Genomic DNA, 23,675 nt, shown 5'->3' on the forward strand with positions numbered 1-23,675 from the left:
CTGATCTTTTAAATTGTAACATTTGTATAAGAATGTTTATTTCAGCAGTTTAATCTTAACACTTCATTTCTTAAAAAAAAAAAAAAAAAAAAAAATAGCAATTAAATAAAACACACAAGGAAGATCTATTCATGTTCTTTAAAAAAAAAAGAAAAAAGCTTAATGTTTTAAATAGGATGAATTTAGTTAAAGCCGAAACAGATTTAATCACCTTCATTTAACAGACCTAATAATACTCCCTACTTGCCATTATTGCACACTGTCTTACATCAAACTTGATTATCCCATTATAATTTCAGTGACAAAAAATTATTTCCCCCTGTTTATAGAAATATATATATATATATAAATATAAAATATATATACATGTAATAAAAGTCCAATCTAAAAATATATCAATGGCTGTTCCAGCAGTTGAGCATTTTTACATATGTATATATCATGATTATGATTCATGCAATGGAAGGATCTTTTGTAGAATGTAAGCTATTCCTCTATTCACAGTTACAAACACAGAGAAGTCAGGAGAGGCAAAAATTCTGTTTGTGAAATTTCCACTGAGTTTAAAGGTCTGCAAGGATGTTCCATTCACATCCCACCATTTAACTGAATCAGACACTGATACAAACTTGGAGCCAGTAGCAGAAAAAACAATATCATTTACCCAGCTGTTATGACCTCTAAATTCTTGGGATAATTTAAATGTCTCATCTAAGTTCCACATCTGTAAATAAAATAGGAAATTTTTAATAAAATTTATAATACAAATGTAAAAATTTTAAATTTAAATGAAAAAAAAAAAAAAAAAAAAAAGTTAAATTTTTTTTTATTTTTTATTGTGTACTGCATTGTATATGTCTACTATTAAATGTTTGCAGTGATATTTGGAAATTTTCTTTAACTAGTGTGCACTTTAACAAAACCCTTCAAAACTGCAACCCTGCTTGATCTATAATTGAAATGTCACAGAAATCAAGAAAAGTTAACAATCCAGGAAAATTCATTTTCTAAAAAAGAAAATTCACAATAAAACAAACTTAAAAGTAAGATAATTAGGAAATGGTGTTTGTTTATTTAGCCTTATCGGCTAAATATACTATACAATTAGGTAACGTTTTGGGAACCTTGCCAGAACCCATCATCAGACCATACTTGGCTGTACTAAAGGGCAGAAAAACAAATTGTTACAATTATTAATTATGCAATACTACAAACATCCAATTATCCATAATTTGTAAATTTTATACAAATAAAGGTAAAGGTAAATTGATTGAGGTGTTTAAGGCTCTGAAAGGCAAAAGTAAAATGGATGAGAATGAAATCTTTATGGTTATAAATGATTCTAGAACTAGGAGCCATAAATTCAAGTTATGGGGGGGGGGAGTTTAGACTGGATTGCAGAAAGCTTTATTTTAGCCAGCGAGTTATAAATTACTGGAATAAGTTACCTACATAGGTGGTTGATATAAATGATTCTAGAACTAGGAGCCATAAATTCAAGTTATGGGGGGGGGGGGTTTAGACTGGATTGCAGAAAGCTTTATTTTAGCCAGCGAGTTATAAATTACTGGAATAAGTTACCTACATAGGTGGTTGAGGCTGACAGTTTGGGGAAATTCAAAGGTCAGCTGGACGGTTACCAACAGGATGAGGGAAATACATAGGTTGTCTATTTCCTTTTCTTTTATTATTTATTTAATTTTATTATTATTAGTTTACTCTTTTTTTCTTTTTTTGGCTGGTGCAGCATAAGCCTTGTACCATATGGCTAATACTAAAGTAAAGTAAAAAATAAGAAGCTAGCTTATCTGTTAACAGCCTCCTCCTCTTGCTGAATGGCCTTCATTCAGTCACGGGTAGCTGTTAACAGCTCATTTTTTATATCTGTGCTGGGCTTTGGTCTGGATGTTGACTGGCCAGCGGTAGGTTGCCAGGTTGATTATTCTAGAGCCCAGTGCTTCTTGTAGTTCAAATGTGACTCAGGATTGATTTTTTGGAATTGTTATCTAAGCTTCATTCCCAAAGACTTCCTAGGTTGTGGTTAAGACAGTGGGGGGTTGGCCGTCTTGCCTGAAGTTTTTAAGGTCTACTATCATCTCTTTAAGGATGTTGAAATACTGTTGAACAAATTCTATACACTGTTTTCTGTTTATAAGGTTGCTAAATTGCCAAATATCTCTGCACTGAAATGCATGGAAGGCAGTGTCTGATTTGTTTATTCTCCCATATTGGACATATCTTTTTATGTTCTTTCAGTCTGGAACAGAAGCACCTGTAAGATTCCCCTATGTAGGTACCTCCACAATTTCAATCTGTTTTATAAATCGGTCCACTAGGGGCTGTTGGCCGGATCTTTTATTATCTGTTAATGAGTTCTATCTGTAAATGTGCAGACTCCATATTTCCTTGCTAATGTAGGTACGTATGGTATGCAAATAGACGATCTTTTCATAGATTTTGGTTCCAGTTGGTTGAAGGCCTTGATGCCTTTACTCTATTGTTTTCTTTAAGATTTAGTATAAACATGCCTTAAATTCAGTATTATATAGCAGCGTTCACAGAATACCCAAAGTGCTGTGGCTCACAGGAGAACCAAAGGGGGGCAATTCTGCACATCACAGTCTAAAACAATGTGCAAAATGTGAAATGTTTGCTAGGTGCAGAGACTGTGAAGAAATTAGGGCCAACTCAGCATTCTGATGGGCATCTATGAGAGTTTGAGGTGTGGGTAAATGCCCTCGAAGAAATTAATATGAGGGGCCCATCAAGCTCTCAGCTGCCCAACTCAACACCAGAGTTCATTCCCATGCATCAGGCAACACAGTGGCAATCTCCAAGGCAGAATGTGCTCGTCCCATAGGAACCAGTTACTGGCGGTGACTCTATCAGGGGGAATATAGTATGCAAAAAGGATAGGTGGAACAGGACTAGGGTATGTCTGCCAGGGGCAAAAGTTGATGTTGTTGTAGAGCAGGTATAATCTTTTAAGGGCATATTGTTGTACACATTGGCAATAATGGCAAGAAGAGTAAAATATCTGCAGATTTACTTAACAAGTGCAGGTCAATGCTGGAAAAAAAAAAGTCACAAGATAGGGTTAAATTTGAAAATGTCTGCAATTCTGCCCAGACATGATAGGAGGGAGTATATGATGAGTCTTGTCAATCAATTTGACCCTGGAGAGACTGTGCAAGGCTCATTGGTAAAATTTTTTTTCAGCATGGTCTGTGCTTGCTAACAGGAGAGACTGATTCATGGCATGGGATACACTTAAATAGAAAGGTTGCAAGAATATTTGTTGATGCTATCGAGGCAGTGTTAGGTGGGTTGGAAAACTGCTAGTTTGGAGGGATTCACAGACTAAAAGATTTAACGGTAGCTGCAGGCAAAAGCAAAAGTGATTCTTGCACTGCTTCTATTGTAATGAACAGCAGCCTAAAGAGCAAGTTTCTGGGGGATTTCAAGAGCTGCTGGGAGTCATCATGGAACAAGTAAATACATGGGCTGTGTTAGGGTAACTAAGAGTAAGAACAAGTGTATGTATACTTGCACATACACTAATGCTAGAAGTATAGTAAATAAAATTGATGAAGTGCTGATCAAGACATCAAAGGTTGTTGGGATATCAGACATGTCACACAGATATAAGCAGTGCAAAATTTGAATGTTGTTGGTGTAGAGGTTTTTTCGGCACAAGGGCAACTGTGGCCAAAATGTGCCTATTCAAATATTTGGAATGGTACCGGAGTTTGCCTTATTTGTTATTAGATACATTCATAAAGTCTAGTTTGCTTGAGATAAGCGAAAAGCTCATTCAGATTGGCATTGTTTCCCAATAGGTGGGTTAGTGATAAAGGTTCTTGCATTTGTGTCAGGGAAAGGAAGGTAGTATTTCTGATATGGGAGTAATACGAACAATCTAACAGAATATGTCGAACTGTAAGTTGTGATGAACAATGCATGCATACAGGAGGGTACAGGAACAATGCATGCATACATCGCCCATGAGCAGGAACAAGTGGGTCAGGTGTGTGTGCCCTATGCGCAATCTTGCCAGTATTACTTCTTCATGCCTCTTTTTCCTCAAGCTCGAGCTCCATATTTGTGGTTCTTGTTTAATTTCAAATAATTTATTGTTTGTCTGTGTCTTCCAAATGTTTAACCATTGTTCCCTACAGATACGTCTGATATGTTTTAATAAATCTATATAGGGTACTTGGTAAGATGGAGGTGCGTTGCTCTTTGGGTGCTTAGCTGCCTGGTCTGCTGTTTCCGTTACCTGTGATTCCAGCATGCCCTGGAATCCAACAGAAACTTATGGTATGATTCACATTCCTCAAATGATTTAGACGAGACTGGATTTCTTTTATTATGGGATGTGGGGTTGAGAAATTGTTACTTATTGCGGAAAGCGCACTCATAGAGTCTGTATAAATTAGACTATTAGTGTTGAGACAGATATTGATATTGTATATAGCTAGGTGGATTGCATAAAGTTCTGCAGTATAACTGCTACATTCAGTCGGGAGAGATACAGATACTGTAAATGTGGGAAAGACTGCTGCAGCACCTATGGCATCATCTGATTTTGAGCCATCAGTATATATCAAGCAGCTCTATGCATTGCTAGCGGCATGTGCTTCGTGCAATTTCTTGATGTAACAGCTTTCCATTGACTTTTTTCCCCATTGCTGGAAATAGGTATCACAGTAAGGTGGGTTTGAGGACCAAGACGGATCAGATATTTTGGTTTCTTTGAGTATGTTTTCAAAATGAACATTCCAGCAATGCATCAAATCTTGTAGTCTAATACCAGTTGGTCTATTTTCAGTGGGTTTATTGTTATAGAATGTTATCCTTTCAGGATTGAAAAGCAGCGGTTGATTCGGATGATCTGGAAGACTTTTAATCCTGGCTGCATAGGTGAGGAGTAACATTTTCCTTCTGAGGTGGAGTGGTGGTTCGTATGCCTCTATATAGAGACTTTGGACCGGAGATGTTCGAAAAGCTCCAAGAGCAGTGCGAAGTATTGTATTCAGTCTTGTAAGTACAGTTTTCCTAGCTGAGTCGTATACTATTGAACCATAATCTAGATGAGACCTGATGAGCGAACGATACAAATGCAGGAGAGTGCATCTATCTGCACCCCATGCCATGACGGAGATGGCTCTGAGTATATTGAGTTTTTTCAAGCAGAGAGTTCTGAGATAAGTTATGTGCATGGAAAAATTAAGTTTAGTATCTAATATTAAACCTAAAAAGCGGATATTGCTGGCAAGAGGGATTGGTTGGTTTTTTAACTTAAGTTCAGGCTCTGGATGTAATCTGCGCTTTTTACAGAAATGAACTGCAGTTGTCTTTTGTTTTGACAGGCGATAACCATTTTCTACAGTCCATGTCTCTAACTTATTTATGGTAAGTTGTAACTGCCTCTCTATGCTGTTAATGGTTGGTGAATGGCATGATATAGCAAGATCGTTGGCATACATATATATTTCTACGGTTTTGGGGATATTCTGCATCATGGTATTTAGTCTAATTGCGAAGAGGGTAGGACTAAGTATGGACCCTTGAGGCACCCCTTCTTGAATAAAATATTGTGAAAGTACATTCTGGTGACGAACTTGAAAGGTTCTGCACTTGAGGAAGTTCTGGATGAATTGAGGTATGTGTCCTCTCAACCCTAGAGTATACAGCTCTCGAAGAATGCCATACCTCCATGTGGTATCGAATGCCTTTTCAATATCTAGACTCACCATTACCAGATGTTCGTTTTTAACATATGCATTCCGAATGTTAGTTTCGGCTCTTACCATAAGGTCCAAACAGGATCTGTTTTGTCTGAAACCATATTGGTTGATATAGTAGCATTTTGCTTTCTAGTATCCATTTTAATCTCCTATGTATCATTTTTTCTAGTGTTTTACTCAAACAGCTGGTTAGGGAAATTGATCGGTAGTTTTGTGGAAGCGATTGATCCTTTCCTGGTTTTGGAAAGGCAAGAATTACAGAATGATGCCATGAGGAAGGATAAACACATTCAAGAAATATCCGGTTGTAGAATACTAGTAATAATCTTAAAGCTGCATTATTTAGGTGTTTAAGCATTATATAATAGATTCCGTCCGGTCCTGCTGAGCTGTTTGCTGATCTGTTTAGAGCTTCTTGAAGTTCAGCTAGGATGAATGGTTGATTATAAGGAAGGGATTGGTTGGTGTTGAAATTTAATTTATATTTTTCTGCACAGGCTTTGATTTTCAGAAAAGGATTGTCGTACGCAGAAGCCGATGATATTTGACTGAAGGTCTCTCCAAGGAAATCGCCTATTTCCTTTGGAGTTCTCGTCCATTCTTAATCAAGATTGGAGCAGAGAAGGGAATGTACTTATTATTTAATTGTTGGATTTTCTTCCATATTAGCCGACTGCTGGTGTCCTTCGTAATGGTACTGGCAAATGTTATCCACGCTTCTTTTTTGACTTGTTTCCTGATTTGTCGTGCCCTTGCCTTTTGTTTTTTATATAAAATGAGGTTGGCTGTTGTAGGAAATCTACGAAATAGGTTCCAAGCTTTATTTTTTTCTCGTTTTGTACTCTTACAGGCCTCATTCCACCAGTGTTTTGCATGTCTTTTTTGGTTTGCAGAGGATTGAGGAATTGCCTCAGAAGCTGCTGCCAAAATTTGTGCGGTGATGTGCTCTGTGACTTTATCTATTGGTTGGGTTTTAATAAATTGATCATCAAAATTAATACAGAATGAATATTTTGTCCAGTTCGCTTTTGTGAATTTCCATTTTACTCTGTAATCTGGAGAGTGGGATTGTTTTGTTTGAATTTTACATATAATTGGAAAATGATCGCTGTTGTGTGGATCATATAAGGTTGACCACTCCATACTGGGGAACAGATTGACAGATCAATTGCTGAAGAGGAGTCTGTGGGTAGATGGACATAAGTGTGATGGCCAGTATTTAGCAAGGTTAACTGCTGTTGATTCAGTAATGTCTCTATCATATGTCCTCTTTTATCCATGCTTGAAGATCCCCACAACGGGTGATGCCCACTGAAATCTCCAAAAAGGCAGAAAGGTTTTGGCAATTGTGCTATAAGATCTTCTAGTTCTTTAAGCATGAAAAGTCTGTTTGGTGGGAGGTATATTGAAACAAGAGTTAGTGTTATTCCAAGCACAATACGCACAGCAACAGCTTCTAAGTCAATCTGTAGAGAGATATGTCGAACTGGGATTTTAGAGTTAACTAGTATTGCTACTCCTCCATGTGCGGATTTTGCAGTATTCCTGTCTTTTCTGTACATTGTGAAGTTTCTAATTGAGAGGGTTACCTGTGGTGTTAAATTTGTTTCTTGCAGACAAACACTCACTGGATTGTACTTATTAATCAGGTCATATATATCATCAATATTGGCTCGTATGCCTCTGCAATTCCATTGAAGTATGTGCTGCATTACTTGCTTTTAGGAGTTGTGTTTTGATCTGTCTGTTTTTTTGAAGCAGTTTGTTTATAACGATCTGATTTATTTCTGTCTTTTTTGGGGAAAACCGGTCTCTCTGTATCCATGTGTCCTTCTGCATGAAGTTCTAATATAGTTTCTTCTTGGTCAGTTTTGTTGTCAACATCCATATGTATAGGGAACTCTTTCTTGGTCTGAGCATGATCTGTAGGTACTATTTTTTCTGCTTTTTTTGTAGTTTCAGGCACATTAGGAGGAACTGAAATTGGTGTATTAATTGCTTGTTCCAGTTGCTTGTGTTTGGCAGGTTGTGGCTTAGCATTAAGCACGGACCTGGCCCAATCTGCAAAAGAAATGTTTGGAGGGACTGCAATGTCAGTTTGAGTAGCAATAGAATGATTGTGTTTGGTTGCTTGTGCATACGTGCGTTTTGGCATAAACTGCATGATGTGCTTTTTGGCTTCCTGATACGTTACTTTGTTTTCTGTTTTGTATTTCTTTCCCCACTTTCCACATTTCACAATTTTTTGAATATGCCGGATAGTTACCTTTGCAATTGGGACAGGTGAAGGAGGTTACGGTACAATCAGCTTGAGTGTGTTCTGTTGAACCACAGTTTGGGCAAATCATAGTGCCACGGCAAGCTACCTGGGAGTGTCCATATTTCTGGCATTTGTAACACCTGATGGGATTTGGTATATATGGACGTATACGACAATTCAGATACCCTGCTTTAACCATTGTTGGTAAGTTTGGGGTACTAAAGGTCAGTATTATGTTCCTTGTTGGCTTTAATTCTCCATCTTTCCGGATTAATATTCTTTTTGCATGTATTATTTTTTGATCTGTCAATTCTTGTACAATTTCATCCTCTGAGATGTTAATCAGATCCCACTCTGCTATAACTCCTTTTGATGTATTCGGAGTGGCATGAGGCGTTATTTTCACGGGAATTCCACCAAAAGTAGTCAGTTTCAATAAAAATTCTGAGTGTTTTGGCTTCATTGTCTCTACCAGCAGATCTCCAGACTGTAATCGCTTTACCATCTTCGGTGATCCTGCAGCATTTTCCAAGCATTTCTGGATTAGAAATGGGGATAATTTGCTAACAGGAGAATCTGAAACAGAATGAATAAGGAGAAAGGCTGGGTGATCTTGTTGACATAGATCTGTTTTTTGTCTTTTATTTTGATTTTGATAAGAGTCATGATCGGGTTGGTCTTGTGATCTCAACTGATCAAGTGAGGGAAAGGTTTCTTTGTCCATTTTGTACTCCTTTTGGCCTTGAGGGTTGGCTTTCCCACTCAGGTTACCGGCCCCGCCACGGGGAGGCAGGAGTAATGCCACGAGTGGCCAAGCGGTTGTTAGGTTAGTTGGGTTAGTAACTCTAATAAAATTAAAAGAAAAGTTGTCTTTTCTTTCCTGACTTAACTTACAACTTGTAAGATGTAGTCTACAGTGCTTTTTTTAAGAACTTAAGAGAAACTAACGGTGAACTTAAAAGAAGAGTGATTCCTTTAAAGGAGAACGCTTTGAATCACTTTATAGAGCTCAGAAAATCGCTTGGCATCCGGGGCCGCAAAATTTGAATTTGGGGAGTACAATGTGTACAGAAAGGACAGACGTGGAGCAGGGGTTAAGAAACACATAAAATCTAAGGAAGTGCGTCCAGTTGACACAGGTGGACAGTACAATGTTGAGTTTGTTTGGTACGACAAACACTTGGAAAGGGAAAAATGAGAGTAGGAGTAAGTTATAGGCCTAATGACGCTGATGAGTACAATGAACAGTTGTGCAGAGAAATAGGGCGCCTCCGTAGCCAGGTGGGAAGGAGCAGCAGTGCGTAGCACACGCTTCTTGATCAGACTGGGGTTTGAGCCCGTAACCACCAAATGCGGAAAGGTCAGGAAATGACCAACGCATATGCCCCGGAGCAATATGGCCTTAGTTGCTAATGCTCCTAAAAACCAAATAACAACAACAAATAACAGCAGAGAAATAGAATGGGCCAGTAAATCACAATGTCTTATAATGGGAGATTTTAATCTTCTAGATATTGACTGGAACTTGTGGGTTGTTACTCGCATGCTAGCAAGACTTTTGTGGATTTATTGGAGGATTGTTTTCTACAACAACATGTTCGAGGGACAACCAGAGGGAATAATAACCCTTGATCTGATTATCAGCAGTGGATAATACATGGGGCATGGATTAAGAATTTTCAGATAAAGAAACCACTAGGTGACAGTGATCACAGTGTACTGATATGAGATTTACTTAAAGATGTAACTACGATCTTTTAAGAAAACAGCAAAGAGCTCTTTACTTATGTAAACTCTAGAAGGAAGGGGATTCAGAAAAAAGGGAATTAGATTGGTCCACTTAACATAGATGGTTTGACTATTGATGATCCTGCTCAAATAGCTGAAAAACTGAAAGTATTTTGCATCTACATTCACCCATGAAGAGTTATTCAAGGAGGGGAATGTCAGAAGTTTATCAAACTCTAACAGGGAGCTAAGTGATTTTGTGATAACTGAGAGCAAAGTGGAGGAAAAATTGTTGAAGTTAAACAAAACAAGTAATATAAAAAAAAAATTTTTAAAGTCAATTCCTACTTAGGTCAACAAAGAAAAATTTTATTTTAGTTACTTTTTATTAAATAATTACAATTAATATACAGCAGGCCCCCGTTATAACGCGGTTCGCTTTACGCTGATTCGCTATAACGCTGTTCTTATATTATAACCCGTATCTGACTATCACGCTGTCACAGATCACTATAACGCTCTTTTACAGATTGCATTTTTGGCATATTTAACGAAATTGTTTCATTTGATGGAGTCGATAGCATTAAAATGAATATAAAAATACGGTTAAAACGTTTCCCACACAGACTTGAGAAATATTCCCACGCTCAGTGAAATTCTCTCGCGCGCTAATTTAATTGCAGTACAGTGACTTGTTACGTAGTTCCGAGATCAACATTTTAAAAAATTATCAAGTATATTGCTTGTAATATTTGCGTTATATGCATTTATCCGAAGTCTAGTCATCAATCAGTACAGTATTAGACATCGTGCGAAACGGACAGTTTACTTGAACACTGTATCATAATTAATGCAACCTACGCAGTTACATTTTCGAAGAGTTAATAATGGCGGATAAGAATGAAAAAGCAACGTCTGGGCGCAGTAAGAAGACTATAAATGTAAGAAAAAGACTGAATTTGAAAATTAAATTAGACGTTTTGAAGCGAATCGATCCGGTCAAAGACAAGTGCAAGTTTAACTGTAAGAACAATTATAAAAAAATAATGAATTAATTTTAGCAGCGGGAAAGATAGCTGTTCCACTGCAAGCAACTAGGATTAGGCTGGCTATTAGGATTGAAATGGAAAGACTAAGTAATTTTATTGAAGATAATATCCAATGCAGAATTCAGTTAAGTTAAATATTATAAATAATAAAAAAGAGAGAGAGATTAGCCTATATGATGATCTGAAGAAAACTCACCTAAAAAAAAAAAAAAAAAATTGGAACCATTTAAAACTAGTAAGGGCTGGTTGAATAGATTTAAAATCCAGGGAGAAGCCGCAAGTGCAGATCAAGGAGCCGAAACTTTCAAAAAAGAACCTGTTAAAATTATTGAAGAGGGATATTGTGCATTATACTTCTCAACAAGTTTATAACATAGATGAAGCAGGACTTTTGTGGAAACGAATGCCTAAAAGAAGTTTCATATTGAAAGAAGAAAAAAACATGCCAGGTTTCAAAGCGGCGAAGGATCGGTTGACTTTATTGTTGGGTGGTAATTAAACTGCGGGGGATTTAAAATTAATACTCCTTTTAGTTTATTTGGAAGAAGGCCAAAGTTTAACCCAAAATCGACACATTTTTCATAATTAAATTAAATCAATTTAGATCAATTAAATTCATGATTTTAATTGGAATTTTAAGTTTAATTTTGTTAAGTAAATAGTTACCATATAATTATATCGTATGTAATGCAGAATATTTTATATGTACAAATATTTTGACTGACATTTGTGCATCTTTCCACTACCGTTTATTATTGATTAGGAAATATCCTATGGCACCGACTGCAACTCACAAATACATATGTTACCTTATGGGAATGCGGCGCTCGATTCGCTTAGCGCGGATTCACTTAGCGCTCTGTTTTTCCGGAACGCATTATCAGCGTTAAGCGGGGGTCACCTGTAAATATGTATATACATATGACAGAATCACAATATTAAGTGGCAAAATAGAAAGCGAATTTCCTTGCAATTTTCCTTTCTATATATGGTGTTGGACTATTATTTTTATCCACATGTTTCATTTTCCATTTTGTTCCCTCCTTGACTCAGACTAGAACCCAGAATGAAAAAAGAATCTGAAAAAGAAATTTTTTTCCAGCGATCTACACGCTTCGCCACTGATGGTACTTATTCCTAAATTTATATCCTGCTAAATATCTTATATAAGAGAAATTTTTTTCTCCCATATAAAACTAAAATTAATTAATTAAATTTAATTAATGAATTAATATTTGAAAAAACTGTATTAACATCAAGTGTCATCCACTACAAGTTTAAAAAAATTTATTTGAACTTGAGTGGATGAATAAAAAGTAGTTTATTAACGATTGAAAATTTGAACAAGATATATAAATATATATAGGGAGAGTGTGAACTAATAGTAGGAATTGAAAAAGGCACCTGGGACAGATAGAATCTATCCAGTTATAATGAAGGAGGCAGCAAGGGAAATAAGCAAACTCTTAGCCATGATTATGAGAGCATCCTTAGAGTCAGGGGAGGTCCCCATTGACTGGGGATGTGCAAATGTATCTCCGATTCACAAAGGGGGTTTTCAAAGGATGACACAAATAATTATAGACCTATTAGTTTAACTTCTGTTCTGGGGAAAATAATGGAATCACTGGTTAAAGAGGTGATACAGGATAGACAAGACAGCAGCAATAGTTCAGACACAGCATGGGTTTGTTAAAGGGAAGTCTTGTCTGACCAATTTTGATTGGATACTACAACGTGGTGCAGACCAGGCTAGCCGGGTGGGTAAAGTACCTGCCTGGCAAGCCAAAGGTCACGGGTTCGAATCCCACCTCGGGTTTGGATCAGAGTAGTGCAAAAAAAAAAAAAAACCTTGGGAGGTGCATTATGGCCACAGAAGCCGATGTGCCAACAACTAACAAAAAAAAGAAAAAAAAAACCGACGTGGTCACAAAGGAACTGGATGCTAAAAATAATTTTGATATCATATACTTGGATTTCAGGAAAGCTTTTGATACTGTTGCACATGGAAGACTGCTGTACAAATTGGAGCGGTATGGCATTAAGGGCAAGTTACTGCAATGGATAAATGGACACTGCTCTACGTAGACTAATGTTATTAGTGGCAAAGTACTACAACATTTTATATTTTCTTTATTTTATAGTGCAGCACTTTTTCCACAGCATTCCAGCAACTTGAACAGATGAAGAAAATTGTTGGAAACATGGCAATGGGGCAGTCTTTCACACTGCATTAGCAGGCAACTGCTTGTGCCGCATGTGCCAGTCTTGTTTTTATAAGTGTATGAAGCAGAAGTGACATGTAAAACAGCCCTAAGCAGAGGAAATATTGGGGGTGGGGTAGGGTGTATGCTCCCCATTTTGTAGAAATGTTGTGGCTACTTCTTCTAATGTTATTGGAAGGAGTAGGGGTATAGATTTCTACAACTAAGTCAATATGCATCTCCTAGTTTTAACAGCCATTTCGTCTCTGGCCTAGCAAGAGTACTATCAATAGTGCTTCATCAAACTCAGTTGTACAAAGACAAAATGCATCTCAGTGCCACAAGCACTTCTGATGCTGAATTCAAGAAACGAATTTCTATAATAATTTTAGATGTTTTTTTTTCCCAAAATCTAATTTTTATTAATTGTATATTCTATTTTTTTATCATCAGTGTTTTTTCCCTTTACTATTGTGGGTACTCAGAGAGTTGACTGTGTACATCAAATAATTTTACAAAAGTTTTTAAAAAAAAAAAAAAATATATATATATATATATATATATACACACACACATATATAGTAATGAGAAGAATGCTCTTACTTTTATTATACCATAATCATCTCCAGCAACCAAAAAACTTTCTGAAGAAAACCGACAACATCTAACACAAGTGTTACACATCAGAGTTACTATGCAGCATCCATTTTTTGCATTCCACACCTAAAGAAAATTTTTTATTATTAATTGGAGAAGGCTGAAGTTTTTGTATCCATGTGAGTGCATGTTATTTGTAACTGATTACAAAATTTTTTAATCAATTTAGCCGATAACACGAGCACTTTTGTTGATTTTATTTATTTCCTATTAACATTCTGTTAATAGGAAAGTAAAGAGAGCCAAAAGTTTCCAGATTGGGACAATAAAATTGATTTAGACTTATGTTAGTTATAAGTTGGTGCTGTCCTCTTAACATAGTTCACCCTCTAGAGATTATATATCAATCCAGCACTTCTCTGTTTGAAGCATCTCTGGAACTCCTGTTTTAAGATGCTATCCAACACTTTCTACAATTCAGTTTGAATCTCTGAAAATGTCTTTGAATCTTTGTCCTTTTAGATTTTCATTTTGAGGAAGATGTCACCGGGGACCATGTTGGGAGAATGAGGGGGGAGAACATCTGCCATTTCATTCTTGAAAAGTTTTTAGCCCAATATAGATTACAAAGGGTTTTGTGAAAGACAATATTGCCAATCTGTGCTGTGACACTTCTTGTGTGTTTGTAGAAAATTTCAGATTTGAAACTATATTCTTTTAACTTTACAGAAAGAAGGTGTGGAAGGTGAATTAAGGTGTCAACCGTTCAAAGCACCATGTAGTCATTGAGTACCTTCATTTAAAGGAATGTCATCAAAAAAAATTCATGAAAGCATGTAACAAACATTAGAGGAAATCTTGTCTTTTGTATGCCATGGTCAAAAACTCATGGTACATGAGTTTTTTTACCATGCAGAATTTAAGCTAAGCATGGATGAAAGAGTGTCGAAGAATTTAAGCATGGATGAAACAGTGTTGAAGATGCACCCTGCAGTGTTAGTTATAAGTTGCCTGTTAACACGTCAACAAATGTAGCAAATGTAGATTTCAATCATGACCTGATCATGCAAGACCGCAGAATAACACTAAAGTACATTTAGACAGCATTCAGCTTCTCCCATGAGTGAGCTCACAATATTGACAATATTATGGTGAATGTCTTAGGAATGAAGAAAGTTTCTTTGATGTGGGTCCTTAAAGCACCGAATGCACATCAGAAGTGGGAAAAGGTGAGGTTTTGTCATGAGATTATGCAAATTTTTGAAGCTGATTAAGCTCAGTTTTAGGAGCAGTATGACACACCAAATGTGTGACATACTCCTCCATATGGATGAAACATGGGTGCACCACTTCAACCCTGAAACAGTGGAAACATTCCTCTTCTCCCTCTCCTAAAACGTTTTGAGTGCAGAATCCAGCTGGGAAAATCATGGTGTATGCATCTTCTGGGATGCAGAAAATGCCAAGTATTATTTTAACTTTCTGAGATGTTTCTGTCCCTTCATGCAATTTCCACAGTACTGTTTTGTAGTATTCCTAGTTCACTGCCATGCAAGGGCAATTCATAAAGAACAATTCTTTGCAAGTCAAGAGCTATGAGCTTTCCATTTTAGTGAGAGTGCCTTCCTAAAATTTTTGAGCCCTGTGGAAGACTATGAGGTTTGGGGCTGTTTCGAAGTCATAGCGTGCATACGCGCGCGCGCGCACACACACACACACAAAATTTATCACTATTAATGATGGAAGAAATACAGTGTGGATCAGCAGTGGAAGCACACTGATGAAGATCCTTACATGCAAGAACTTGCTGTTCTCTGTGGTCATCGGCGAGATGTGAGGTAGAAACTTGACTGAAATGGCCCCATAAGAAATATCAGACATTCCTGATCAGATCATGAGTGATTGAATAAGTGGTTTTTGTGGTTTCCAATGTATAGATACATCAGATGTATACATCACAATGTACAGAAACACACAAATAAAAGCATGTTTCTATATTACAACAGTTATCATCTATTTGCACATAAATTTATTTTATTGAATAAATTCTTAAATTTCTGATATCAGAATTGATGGCATAACAGAATTAATTGTTCAAGGGAGAAAATGAAATAAGGAGAGCATTTCATTGCATGTAATTAACATAAGAATTTATAAAATTTTTGAAGCTGAAACAATTACACTAACACTTTAAACAAAACCTGTTTCAACCTCTTTCTTGAGGTATTCAACTGTAATAAGAAAATGAAAAACTAAAACCAGAGTTAACTCACATACCTACTCAAATGGGGTCGGGTAGCCCTGACGATTTGTATTTTTGTTGCCTATGAAGAACACATGGTGGTTTTACCTATCCTGGAGATCTTTTCTAGGATGATAAGGGAAGGTGAAAGGCATCTTCTCTATGGCCCCCTCCAACAGGAAAAGAAGGAGTGAGATGGGAATTCTTTACATGTGAGAAATGATTTCTAAAGAAGAGTTCCTTCTGGTAACTGTTTTGTGCTCTACAAGTTTGTTGACCTAGTCCCTCTTTGGCACTAACTTCTGGGAGAAGGGGTCAAAGATGGGCCTTGGGATCAGAAAAACTGTGCTGACCATAATGCTGGGGAGGGGGGAGGGATTGGAGTGGATGCTTAATACCGCTGCCATGTCACTGGGATTTTGATATATGCTAGTGGTTGTTTCACGCAAACTTCAATAAATGAAGAATTAAGATTTACACAAAAGGTTTCACAATAGAACTACTGTATATTGTTTCTCAAATATGTTTTGTCAGTATTCTGTATGCTGCCCATTAGTGTCAGGCCTTAGTCCACTTACTTAATAATACAGAGAATAAAACAGTAGCCAAGCCAATATATAAACTGCAGTCAATATTTAAATTTCACTCCTTTCATAAAATAGGAAATTCATAAAAGAAGTATGACTGGGTTTGCAGTATTTTGTGTGCACAATGCAGTTCTTCCTATCAAGGCTCCATGAGATGCAATTTAGAAGAGAGAATAAATACGTGTTAATCATATATTTAAAATCAGCCAGGGGCATCAGAGTTAGCACATCCTGCACTCACATTATGATTTTAGAATACTATAAATGTGTTTACATGAGAATTTCATAAACATCAAGCATCCATATTTGATTTTCAACTACTGGGGATTTGAAAACAAGTGCAAGTGTACTCACCCACCTGCTACAACATCAACTATCCAACAGCTTTACAATATTCAAAAATATTAAGGCATTATTTCAGGCATAAAGGAACAAAAAGTCAATGAATATACTTCACCTTTACAGTACCATCAACAGAAGCTGAAGCCAATTTGGTCCCAGATGCAGAAATATCACAGGATGTCACTCTATTTTCACAGTGCCTCAGTGAATTGAGTAATTCTCCACTGCTGACACTCCACACCTAAATTAAATTTTTTTTTTTAAATTGTTAAAACCAATTGTCATATAAAATTATAATGTAATATAAAAACTTAATTCAGTAAGACTGGAACTGCAGAATAATAAAAATTAATTACTGCTTTAAAAAGACTCTTGTTAAGTTGAATCATTTAAGTCCCATCAAAGATGGGGAATATTTAAAGGCTTCTTCAGTCAATGCTGTAGTTAGCCAATCTCAGGTCAAGGGAGTAGGGTTGCCCCCTATGAGTTATTCCAGGTTTTTCATCCTACCTGACATATAAATCATCCCATGAACACACCCCATTACAGACATGCCACAAAACGATGCAATATAATTTAAATTTTTGATGCACCTAAAACCCAACAATAACAACAGTTGAAAAAAGTGCCACATCTTGTAGAGGAGCAAGCTGTTCCATGGAAAGCCATTTGCCTGCTAATTATTTTTGCATTGGTTAGTCTGTTGTACATTCCTAGAACATTTTGATTGTGATAAAAGAACAATATAGGTCCATGTTTATGCCATGTGGCACGAAATATATGATGATGATATATGGAAAATTTACATAAAAATTCAAATTAATAAATAAAATCTTACATCCAGCGATTAAGATCAGGACAGGCTTTCCATGTGTAATGTAGGGAAGCTCAACATGACTAGGAATCTAGCAAAGGGGACTTTAAAATCCACTTAAAATAAATCCTATATAGGATTTATTTTAAGTGGATTTTTAGGACTTAAAAATGCAAATGTTAATGTTGAAATTTTATACAGGTATGTGCGAGTAAGCCAACTATTCTGTTATGTGAAGAGTTAGGCCATGCAAATTGGTCTTGCATTCATTTACTTATTCTTATTACCATTTTAAATGGAGTATTATTTGGGATACTAAAGAAGAGCACATGTTTGTTGTTGAGCATTAACTTCTGTATACAGAGTTTCATTTTAAATGGAAATCCTTGTATACAGCAACCGTAGAGTGATCGTGATACAAATCACCACCGACTTCAACGAGGGAGGTATCAGAAATGTCTCCACCATGACCATCAGGCGATTACAGCCAGGCCTCGCATAACTCGGGCAAGACTGTTGGCATTCGAGGTGAGCGGACGCGCTTAGACAGGGCTCCTCAGTTAAGTGGTTTACTTTTGGATAGTGCTTTTAAATATTTGATTTATTTGGATATTGTTGGATTATTCTGTTATAGGTTTTCCTGTAACTGTTTGATTTTAATAATATTATAGATATAATTTTTTAAAGTTACTTTTATTGATAATTATTTAATTTTATAATGGTAGTTACGAGATCTGCCTTAAACACGTTACAGGGTATCGTGACTCACCCGTAAATCGCCATCGGCTATTTCCGTGTGAGTAATGATTTAATCCGTTGTGAAACCTGTGGAATGTTTTCCAAGGTCGACCTGGTGACTAATCCTACCTCACCTGGGGATTCTTTTCTTAAATGACACCGATCTTAAATCACAATTTGGTGCACTGATGGAACAATTTGAGTCCCTAAAAAAATGAGTGCTTGCCCTCGAAAATAATGCATCTGGGAGCTCGTCAGGGACTCAAAACTCCAGCAGTCTACCAAGTGATGCACACCCGATTCAAGCCTCAAAATAGAAAAACCAAGTGCAAACTACTCTGGTTAAAAAGGACATTGTTTTATTAGAAGACTCCATTGTCAGGGAAACGGGGAATATTTTTTGTAATAAAGATAGGTGGAGCAGAACCAGGGTATGTCTGCCAGGAGCAACTATTGATGATGTCACCAACAGATTGTCAGATTTTAAAGGGGGTAAAGAAAATATTATTATTCATGTGGGGACAAATGATATTAAACGTACATGATCTGACGATTTGTTGGAAAAATATAGGACCATGCTGAGGAAATGTCGCGAGCTAGGCCATAATGTCTATGTGTCTGCAATTCTGCCCAGACAGAATAGGAGGGATTATATGTTAAGAGCTTTGTGGATTAACTCAAGACTTGAAGGAATCTGCAAGGCTTTAGGGGGTAAATTTCTGTCAGCATGGCCCACACTTGTAGGTAGAAGGAATTTGTTTTGTAGAGACGGGATACACTTAAACAAAGGTGGTGCAAAAGTTTTTGCCAGTATTATTGAGGATACCTTAAAGGTTCAGGGAAACTGCTAGTGGGGGGGGGATGTGGGTAATACTGACATGCGTTTATCTGATAATATTGGTCAAAGTAACTCTTGCACACACCTTAAGAGTTCTTATCTGTTACCCCAACTGGACGTATTATCTAGATGTTCTGGGGGCAGAAACGTTTCACGTGAGCGGGTAGCTAATATCAAGGAAGAGAGCCTAAAAAACTTCAAGGGTTGTGTTAGAGTTGTTAAATATACAAGAACAGTAAATCTTAATTGTTTATACAGTAATGTTAGAAGTGTCGTCAATAAAATGAGCGAATTCGAACTACTGGTTAAAACAAGTAACGCGGACATAATAGGGCTTACAGAGACGTGGTGCCACCCGGAAATTGGGGATGATGAGTTCCAGAACGGCTTGTATAATGTATTTGGGAAGGATAGAGTAGATAGAAGGGGTGGTGGGGTAATACTTCTTATCAGAAGCAGCCTGAGTGCGACGATAGCTTTCCCGGATTCAGACATTTCACATGCTAGTATAGAGTCTGTATGGTGTGAGATAGTTGGAAACAAAGGTATAATGCGAGTAGGAGTAATCTACAGACCAGGTGATTGTGACGATTATGACAAAAGCCTCTACATGCAAATGGAATGGACAAGTAAGCGTCAATGCCTTATTATAGGTGATTTCAATTTGCCTCTAATTAATTGGAGTAAATGGGAAGAAAACTCAACATGGGGAACAAAATTTTTAAATCAACTAGATGACTGTTATTTGTATCAACATGTCAGGGAAAATACTAGAGAAAAGAATATCCTAGACCTCATCATCACACATGAATCAGATGACATAACAGGGCTGACAGTAGAGGAACCAGTAGCAGGAAGTGATCACAGAGTTCTATGGTGGATGATGACGAGAGAGGTATGAGAAGTAAAGGCAAAGGAATGGGTTTTAATTTCACAAAAGGAAATTACGATGCCTTAAGGTACTACATGGCCTCTATTAACTGGGTAGATATCGCGCAGAGAATGAATACAATTGAACTGTGGTACGCTTTTAAAACATTAATCACAGATGCCTTGAATGCGTATATACCATTAAAAAAATACTCCACGAGGAGGGTTCCAAGTTGGATGAATAGTGAAGTTGCCACATTACTTGAGCAGAAAAAGGTGGCATGGAAAGGTTACAGAGCAATAAAAAGTACTGAAGCCTATAACAGCTACAAGGTGATATGTAATAGAGCCACAGAAAAGGTTCGACAGGCAAAGGCAGTTTATGAGAAATCACTAGCAAACAGAGCAAAGAGGGAGGATAAAGAATTCTTCACATATATAAATGCCAAGAAGAGCAGGACAAACCAGATAGGAACTTTACGTAAGGGAAAGGGGATAGTAATAAATACACAAGTGCCGTTGCAGATGAACTCAACAGTTATTTTGCATCGATATTTACAAATGAAAAGCCTTTTGTGGCAATGGGAAATTGTGGGAGCCAAGTTAAAAAATATGTAATTAATGATATTGAAATTTCACAAGATTATTTAATAAAAAAACTTTCGAGCCTACAGACCAGTAAGGCTCCTGGAGTTGATTGGAATATACCCTATAATCTTAAGGGAGGCGGCAAGCGAGTGCATTGAACCATTGAGGCTAATTATGCGAGCATCACTAGACTCTAGGGAGATTCCCTAGAGGCTAATTATGCGAGCATCACTAGACTCTAGGGAGATTCCCTTGGATTGGAAAAGTGCAAATGTATCTCCCATACATAAGGGTGGCTCTAAAAGTGAAGTTGGAAATTATTGACCTGTCAGTCTGACTTCAGTAGTAGGGAAAATCATGGAGGCAATGATCAAGGGCGGACTTCAGGATCATTTGGATCGAATTGAAATTCTCAAGGATACTCAGCATGGTTTTGTAAAGGGAAAATCATGTTTAACAAATCTGGTTCGCTATTTCGAAAGGGTCACTCACGAGCTGGATTTAGGGAATAATTTCGACATTGTTTATTTAGATTTCAGCAAAGCTTTTGACTCAGTCCCACATGAGCGGTTGCTTTATAAGCTGGAACAGGTTGGAATCACTGGGAAAATCCTTAGATGGATATAGAAGGATGGCTTCAGGGCAGGAGGCAGAGGGCTGTGATAAATGGCCATTCCTCAGATTGGGTTGAGGTAAGAAGTGGGGTTCCCCAAGGATCAGTATTAGAACCACTGTTGTTTTTAATTTTCATAAACGACATTGATGAAGAAGGGATAGAGGGCGTGATGTCTAAATTTGCAGATGATGTTAAAATTGGTAGAGTAGTTAATGATCACTGTCAAGCTGAGCTTCTTCAGAGAGACCTAGATAGACTTCAGGAATGGTCAGAAAAATGGCAGCTATGCTTTAATCCAACAAAGTGTAAGGTATTACACCTGGGAAACAGTAATCCCAAAATAACTTATTCACTTGGCGGAGTTCAACTAAACCCAGTACTGGAGGAAAGGGACTTGGGTGTTACGATACGGTCAGACATGAAATTCTCTGAGATTGTAAACAAGTTGCAAGGAAGGCCCATGGTGTCCTATCGATGATCTATCGAACTTTTGCAAGTAGAGATAGGGACGTGATAATCCCATTATATAAGGCTTATGTCAGACCACACTTGTAATACTGTGTTCAAGTATGGAGACCGCACCTAAAGAAAGACATCGAGCTTCTTGAAAGGGTGCAAAGACGGGTAACTCGCCTGGTGAGATCGGCAAAAGGGCGTCCTTATGAAGAAAGACTTCGAATATGTGGGTTGCAGAGTTTGGAAACTAGACACCTTAGAGGAGATTTGATTGAGGTGTTTAAGGCTCTGAGAGGCATCAGTAAAATGAATGAGGACGAAATTTTCAAGATTATAAATGATGCTAGAACTAGGGGACATAAATTCAAGTTATGGGGGGAAATGTTTAGATTGGACTGCAGGAAGTTTTATTTTAGCCATCGGGTTATAAATTACTGGAATAAGTTGCCTTCATGGGTGGTAGAGGCCGACAGTTTGGGGAAATTCAAAGGTCATCTGGATAGTACTTTTGGGTAAGGGAAGCGCATAGGATGATAGGTTTAATTTCCTTTTTTTTTTTTTTTTTTAATTAATTATTATTATTTAGTTATTTATTTATTTTTATTTTATTTTATTTATTTATTTATTTTTATTTAGTTATTTATTTATTTTTATTTTATTTTATTTATTTTTATTTTATTTTATTTATTTATTTATTTTTATCATTGGTTTTTTTTTTGGCTGGTGCAGCATAAGCCATAGGCTTTCTTGCACCATGCGGCCGTTACTAATATTAACTCGAGTTCGATTAATGCGTTTTCCAGTATGAAAAAATTATACCACTTTTCATTATATACGATGCAAATTTCCAGTTAACGCGATATATATATTTTTTATGCAATAGTTGAAAAAAATTTGAATCACTTGTTAAGCTTACCGTGTGTCAGATGGGCAATAAACAAACGTTTGCCTGCTGCCCACCTCGGTGTGTTCCATCAACCATCGGAAGAAGACTGTTACTTGTTTGTCTCCCGCTAATAAAGTCAATGTGAATTTGCATTTAAAAATTCAAATTTTTAAATGAGCCAGATGAAAATGTTACCATGAAGGAGATAACGGTAAAATAATTAGATGAAATATTTCGTATCGCAGAGAACCTCAAACAAAAGGTTTGAGGTTCTCTGCAATATTTATTTCACCAGGGCCCAGAGAAGATTGTTGTCGGCTATCGGAAATTGATTGATGAAAATAGAAAGTCACACTATTCAAATATATACGCAACAATCATTTCTTCATTGTGTATTTTATGTCAGAGGTTCCCAAACTTTCTTGGTTCACGGCACCCTTAGTGTCTTAGTAATTTTTTCACAGTGCACCTAGACCAAAAGAAATACCTAACAGTTCCGTTTATTAAGTAGTTAGGTCCAAACAACTTAATAAGAAATGTTGAAACTGAGAACTACCTTGAGCTAATAGTTCGCGCGGTTTCCGACAGGTGTCGATTATCGCTGTGTTTCTCTCGAGAATTTAAAATATTCTGCAGCGCACAGTTTTTAAACTGCTGTTTTATGCAATAGACATTTAATTCCATAATTATTTTCATTATCTTATTGTATACATTTAAAAAGTTATTTAAAATGTATTTTTAAAATTCTTTATGGACATTCCAGGTCAAATACCAATTATAATTTTTCCTATTGATTATTACATTCGATTAACGCGTTTCCGTTTTGCGCTCGCAGAACAAATTAATCGCATTAATCGAGGCCAGCCTGTATTTTATTTTGAAAACACAGAGATCCCACAGATATATCGACAAGAAGTCAGAATATTCATCCCTGTGCGTTGCAAAGAGTGAATATATAAAAAGGGATGTCCCAACTTTCAACCGGTTTTTAAAGAGTAAAAACTGCACATTCCAGGCAGAAGTATTTCCCTGGTCAACTTGGATATGCTGTCCTCCATTACACCTTGTTTTTGAAGCCAGATACTGATTGGCTGTTTTGCATGTCTTGCA

At 36.8% G+C, this 23,675-nt stretch overlaps 1 protein-coding gene across 1 annotated transcript in view; it reads right to left on the reverse strand.

The window, feature by feature from the left end:
* Window positions 1-445: 445 nt before the first annotated feature.
* LOC150089209 (apoptotic protease-activating factor 1-like) overlaps window positions 446-23,675 on the reverse strand; it is a 188,646-nt gene continuing 165,416 nt past the window's right edge. Inside the window, exons 15-17 of the mRNA XM_090389882.1 lie at window positions 16,875-17,000; window positions 13,595-13,714; window positions 446-724 (exon numbers count right to left, since the gene is read on the reverse strand). Of these exons, the coding sequence (XP_090246008.1) occupies window positions 446-724; window positions 13,595-13,714; window positions 16,875-17,000 (525 nt within the window). The remainder of the gene's footprint in view (window positions 725-13,594; window positions 13,715-16,874; window positions 17,001-23,675) is intronic.

This window comes from Mastigoproctus giganteus, chromosome 2 (assembly GCF_048544385.1).
Source record: "Mastigoproctus giganteus isolate SK-2022 chromosome 2, ASM4854438v1, whole genome shotgun sequence".
Classification (NCBI taxonomy): Eukaryota; Metazoa; Arthropoda; class Arachnida; order Uropygi; family Thelyphonidae; genus Mastigoproctus; species Mastigoproctus giganteus.